Source organism: Nicotiana sylvestris, chromosome 3 (genome assembly GCF_000393655.2).
Source record: "Nicotiana sylvestris chromosome 3, ASM39365v2, whole genome shotgun sequence".
Classification (NCBI taxonomy): Eukaryota; Viridiplantae; Streptophyta; class Magnoliopsida; order Solanales; family Solanaceae; genus Nicotiana; species Nicotiana sylvestris.
In genome coordinates this window covers 117,355,461-117,361,820 of record NC_091059.1, presented here as the reverse complement: position 1 = coordinate 117,361,820, position 6,360 = coordinate 117,355,461, and the positions used below count along the sequence as shown (strand labels likewise).

At 39.5% G+C, this 6,360-nt stretch overlaps 1 protein-coding gene across 3 annotated transcripts; it reads right to left on the bottom strand.

Moving 5' to 3' along the window:
- Positions 1 to 563: 563 nt before the first annotated feature.
- LOC104247815 (splicing factor-like protein 1) lies at positions 564 to 5,057 on the bottom strand. Of its 3 annotated transcripts, none has more exons than XM_009803932.2 (2): positions 2,402 to 5,057; positions 564 to 1,720 (listed from the first exon to the last, which is right to left on the bottom strand). In XM_009803932.2, the coding sequence occupies exon 1, from the start codon at positions 4,898 to 4,900 to the stop codon at positions 2,435 to 2,437; it is 2,466 nt and encodes an 821-aa protein (XP_009802234.1). In that variant the 5' UTR covers positions 4,901 to 5,057; the 3' UTR covers positions 564 to 1,720; positions 2,402 to 2,434. The 3 variants fall into 3 exon arrangements, 1 of the variants encoding a protein (XP_009802234.1); XR_011406157.1 differs by having other exon boundaries at positions 687 to 1,166; positions 1,248 to 5,057; XR_011406158.1 differs by having other exon boundaries at positions 687 to 1,152; positions 1,248 to 5,057.
- Between the last annotated feature and the right edge of the window lie 1,303 nt (positions 5,058 to 6,360).

The window sequence follows — 6,360 nt, the reverse complement described above, 5'->3', positions numbered from 1 at the left end:
GCTTGGTTTGATTTATTAAAGCATTGCACAAATTCTAAAAAATTGACTGATTACAAAAATACCCTCATAACCAGTCCATCACTTTATCTTTTTAAAAGAAACATATATTGAGGAATGTTTTTTTATGAAAAAGGTTATAAAAAAACTTATTTGATTTGCCTAAATATATTGTAGTATAGAATTGAATATTTATTTATAAAAAAAATAGGTTAAGTATTTATTTATCTACTAGGGATATAACTTTATTTCCCACTTTCTTGGATTATTTCAAACTTGCATTAATATAATCGTATATTTTAATCAAGCATAAATTTTGAAGGACAATTTTATCTTTAACTAAACTAATACATGCATTAAAACCCATTGCATTGTTAATACCATAGTTTCTTATGCATTAGTTAAGCATAGGATAATGTCAAATAGGGTGTATAACTAATGCATAGGTTCAAAAAGTGTATCAAACAAGGTATTATTAATACACAAAGCTAATGCATGCATTATTTTATCTAATGCATCCTACCAAACGACCCCTTAATATAACTCGTACACAAGTGACAGCATGATACTGAGTCAAACGGCCTTCTGGAGACGGGGAGCTATCCCTGCTACCAGTACACACTATTATGACAGCCAACTTAAAGAAGTTAGTTCAAAACAAAAGGTTAAAAAACAGGCCGGGGCCGGGGGACAAAAACCCAACAGCAATAATAAACCTCTACTAATAATTACACATCCTTCCTAATCTTATGTTGCAGTGATTTCCTAGCCACTACTCAATCTAAAACAAGAGTGTCCAAATTTTAAATAACCGCTTCCTGCTACACCAAGCTCCTCATGTTTGGAACAACATTGGAATAGTACTTCCTTTCTCCCCCCTAGAAAGGTTCAAGTGTTACGTTAACTACTGTTAGAAAGAAAAAATTCCAAAGCCAAGGAGGTTCCTAGTTTTCTACTGCCCATCACACTTCAAAGCTACCCATCCTCACTTCTCTCTAATGGGCTTCACCTAATCCTCCATGGCACAAAACTTTGTTAATAGACATCCTAGAAAATCTAACTAAGTTTAAATTAAACTTATCTATGAGGATAAGCAATTTTAGGACAGAAATCAGTCCAGCTCAGGGTACCAACTTCCAGTACAAGCATCTTTTCCTGTCACAAGACATCTGGAAAATGTATCAGAATTAATAATAAAAGTTAATTCCGAGACATGTGAATATAGGCGTCAAACTAACCAACTCACATACCCTGGGGACCTTCACATTTTCAAGATGCATCACCTTCGGGAGAGGAATAGCAGAAGCAAGTAGTAGGCTGCTTTCTGAGTTCTCAATATTAAAATAACCACAGAAAGGTAAAAGACATAACCAAGTTAGAAAAGAAAAGCAAAGGAGATTAGCGGTGATACGTCAAAGAGGAGAGAAACACACAAAACAGACAACAAACTGTCAGTGATTAGTAAACAAGAGATTCAAACAAATCAATAAAACAAAATTTGATAAACATATGCTGGAAGGCAACCCCCAAAACGAGTCCTACAAAAAGTAAAATTAATATTCCATAATCCACTGATTAAATGCTCCAACACAAGCTGAATGAACTGAAGGTCTCATCTCTCTGCATAACAGTACAACAAGGTTAAAGATGTGAGTCTGAAACTTCCAACAAATAAGTCATGGCAAGAGGAAAGAAATCAGGTGAAGTGCTCCAACACATCAGCCTGCCAAAATATCACAACATTAACAAAGGAGAACTGTTAAGAATGAAGATAATCAAGCAACAAATAAATTATTAAATGCTCGCTGCTTCAGTAAAAGAAAAAAAAACAGTAACATTTCCTTTAGCAAAACACAAACAGAAAGGGCAATGAAAAAAGATGAACTAAAAAGCAATCAAGATCCAATAGCGGGACGGGCGCAAGTTGAATATAGATACTTCTAATCTAGACGAATCTGCATAGCTTTCTAGAGTTCATTAACAAACAACCAAATTATATACAGTATACAGTTAAATTGCTGGAGAATTAGCTCTCTGATGGGTTTCTCTTTCTCTACAACTCAGAAAAATTGGGAAGAGAAATGACAAATTCAAAAGATTTTTACTTTTGATCCCAAAGCAAAGATTTGGGTGTCCTTCACATTAAACCCACTCATCACCATTTTCTTGTAGATGGAAAACTCAAAAACTCAATCATTTATGAAATTTTGAAAGAAAAAAAACCCTTAAAACCCTAGTAAAATTGGTGGATAAGAAATTTGGTTGTCCCATTGCAGAGCATAAGCGTGAGGATGAGGATGTACACATAATACATGTGTATGCCCCTAAAAGGTGACCGCCAAACAGCATAGAGAAGACCAAAATGACAATTTTGGAAACAGAAGAAACAAAATAACTTCCATACCTAATATTGCAGGGCGTTACAGCAATCCCATCATTACTTCATCTCTGACATGAACTTCTCATATTCTGCCTCCGCACCATAGGCAGGCTTCTCTGCAGATGATGGAGGTGAGGGTGCTGGTGGGTTTGGAGCCCAGGGAGCATTGCTCATACCCTGTGAATGGTCCCCATTGGACTGGGATGCAGATGGAGGAGGAGGTGGTGGTGCGACACCATAATAAGATGGATAGCTGTATGAAGATGTAGGATATGCAGGTTGAGCATTAGGTGGCATTGAAGTGACAGAATTGCCATACGCATAAGTAGGAACTAATTGAACGGGTGCACTACTCTGAGATTGCACTCCAGGAGGATAATTTTGCTGTGTCTCGCCCGATGATGTGTAGGTTTGTTGGTTTTCACCTGAAGAAACAGTCTGAGCGGGTGCACCAGAAGATGCGGGTGGAATTGGAGGATACTGCATTCCATATGGAGCGATGGGTTGACCTGGGACAGGAGGATACATGGCTGAGCCAGGTGGGGGAGGTGGGTACTGGGCATAGGGTGGAGGCATAGGTGGTCCCCATGGAACTGGAGCCCCAAGTGGTGGATAGCCACCAGTGGGAGTATTGCCAATGGGTCCACCCGCTGCATACTGCTGGGATGGGTATGCACCCATGCCCTGATTAGGAGCCGGATATAAAGGCATTGTCGGAGCAGCAGGGCCTGGAGGCATGGTAGGCTGAGGCGGCTTACCTGCAACTCTCACAGCAATGGTTCTCCCATCAAGACGATGGCCATTCATGCTAGCTATAGCACTATTAGCTTGTTGGACATCTGCATACTTAACAAATCCGTAACCTTTACTCAGACCACTTAGGCGATCCTTTATAACTTTAGCCATAACAATTGTACCAAAGGGAGAGAACAAATTGATCAAACCATCATCATCAAGAGTAGGTGGCAAGTAACCGATGTACAAGTTTGTCTCATCAAACTCCTTTGGCTTGATCACACTTGATCCTAAGCCAGGATGTGAAGAGGCACCAACACCACCAGCATTATTATTGCTAGCCCAAGGAGGATTGCCTGCTGATGTTCCCGGTCCAAGAGCTAGCGTGGCTGAGCTTTGCTTCGTTGAAGATTCGGGAACTGTACCTCCCAACTCTGCCAGAAAATTCTGATATTCATCATCCATTTTCTTGCCAGTAGTATTTTTCACTGGACAATCGATAGTGGGATGCCCCCCGTCACCACAAATTTTACACAGAACATCACTCTTAAAGGTTGTGGTGCGAGAAGGACATGCATACTGCCTATGCCCTGGTTCACCACATAGTCTACAAAACTCCTCATCTCTAATTGTTCCATTCAAAGCAGCAAGTTCTCTAAGCTGCTGCCTCTTATGTTCATTAAGCACTTCATCGACAGGCTGCAAGAGCTTCTCCACCATAGCAGCAGCAGCCTCAAGTGACTCCTGGTTCTCAGCTTCCACTAACACATGTAAGTCCTCATTCTCCGATGGGTCAGGTTTTAAATTCCCCTTTTGCTGCAACCTGCCCTCCTTGATAGACCCTTTGCCTCGAATTACAATCTTAGCTCCTGTCTCCTTTTCCATCCTCTTCTGAGTATTCCCTCTTGGACCAATAATCAGCCCAATAAAATTATAACCAGGGTACTCCTTCATGGGAATGTAGAGCTTTTTCTGAAGCTTAGGAGGCCTATAATCAGCTGGTGGCTTAAAAGCCGGGTTCTTTTTTAAGATTTCCGATATAATCTCTTGTCTCTCCCTATTCAATTTTTCTCGGGCACGGTACTCCCTAGTGTTTATACGAATTCCCATGTTATCATATATAGGTTCAGGGGAAGGCGACCGAGCACCTTCAGGCCTATCATCTAAGGGCAAACCAGATTGCAATTTCCTACTAATTTCAAGTAACCTACTGTTAAGAGCTTGGATTTCAGGATCAAACTCAATACCTCCAGTGAAATCTTTCATGAAATCAGGCAATTGAATCACAGGCTTGGGCTCATCGTCTGCCCACCTCGACTTCCTCTTCCTTCCACCAGTCCCACTTCCTCGATCACCACCGCCGGTCCCATCTTCAGTCGGAGGTGGGTCCCAGCGGCTTCTCCGTCTCCTTCTGCTGCTGGTTTCTTCCTCACCGCCTGATTGATCCCGATCAGTGCCGCTGTGAGTGTTTGTCAATCCATTTTCCGACAACAACGGCCTCTGCAGCTCGCGCTTCTGAGTCGAACCGCCGAGTTTTTGCTCCTCTGAAGCTTGATTTGAACCGGAATTATCAGGCGCCTGAACATGCGTCTCGTGATTAGGGTTTTCCTGAGAATTTTGATTGCTTGAATCCTGCGGATAGGAAGAAGCTAGGGTTTGGGAAGGGTTTTGAGAATATGGATCGGAGTAATTGTTGTAGTGATTTTGCGGAGGAAATTGATCGTCGGAAGCTAAGTTTTGTGATGAGTTCCGAGCTAAGGTTACAACTGAAGGAGATTGAGAATCCATGAAAGGAGGGAGAGAGTGCGCGAGAAATTGAGATATGGAGTAGTACGAATTTTGGAGATAACACGAACAGGGCGTGAATTTATAGACAGTGATCTTCTGGTCGGATTAAGCAGATCCAAGTATAGTAGGTTTAGAATTGGACTTTGAAGCTGGTGGCAAGTTTTGGAGTACCGAGACAAGTTGGGCAGCACAGTTTTGAATTAGTTATTGGGCCGGCCTAAATTATAGAGAAATTTTCACAAACCACGGTTTAGTGGTTATTAGCTAGTTGTAGCTATCATTTACTATATTACTTTCTATAGCTATGTTTTCAGTTTGCTAGAGTGTATTCGATGTATTTAAGCTATTGTATTCACTAATACAGTAGCAAAACTTGGCGTGAAATAGGGGAGTACAACTAGGTAATTATTGTATTCGACTGTATTCACGATATGTATTTGTGAATACAGTAACGTAAATAACGTAAATCGTGGTGTATTTAGCTGTTTTTAAATGGAATGTGAATTAATTAACACAAATAGACTCCTAATATAACTCAACAAACTCAATTATAAATCTCAATACATAAATTATATTAATTAAAAAAAAACATATGAATACATTTATGGAATATAGCGAGACAATGATAATGAAATACATGGAATACAGCGAGATACATTAAAATACAATGAAAAAAATGACAATGAATACAATGAAATACATAAAATATAGCGAGATACATTAAAATAAAATGAAAAAAAGGTAACAGACTCTTCAAGTTGCTCAGCCCCAAATTCAGTCGTTTTTGTTCAAGAATAACCCTAATGTCGTCTCGTCGATAGCAGATTTTGAACCTCCATTGCCAGCCCCATTTTACCCTATGTTAGATTTCGACATTGATACGAAACATAAGATATTGATTTCTAAACAGACTCTTCAACCACTAAATATAACTATACAAAATTTTCATTGCCAGCCCTAATTTATCTTTCAATAGTAGATTTCGAACCTCCATCTTCCTCTCTAGGGCTTGATTTCGATATTGATTCAGAGCCTCAGGCCACTGACAATGAAAATTTCGTTCGACAATAGAAATGAACCAGTGGAGAATCATGGTTGTATTCATGGAGAAAGATTGGCGTTGAGAGAGAGAGAGAGAGGATGGAGAAAAATCTAAAAGAATGAGAGAGAAAAATAATACAAAGCGTATTTTATGGCTTAAAGGTAGGAGGAGACCATAAATAGATATCTGACTATTAAAATCAAAAGATAGCTATGAAATATAATTTTTTAAAGGGTATTTATTTAAAATAAATAAGGTATCAACCTTTAGTACAGGAGGTAAAAATTCCTAAATTATATTTGGCTAGCTGGTAGGCCTTTTTCGTGGACCCAAAGGAAGTCGGTTTTCTTCCTTATAGCATGTTTGACCAAGCTGCAAAAAACAATTTGTGTTTGCAAAGCACTTCTGAGCAACAATT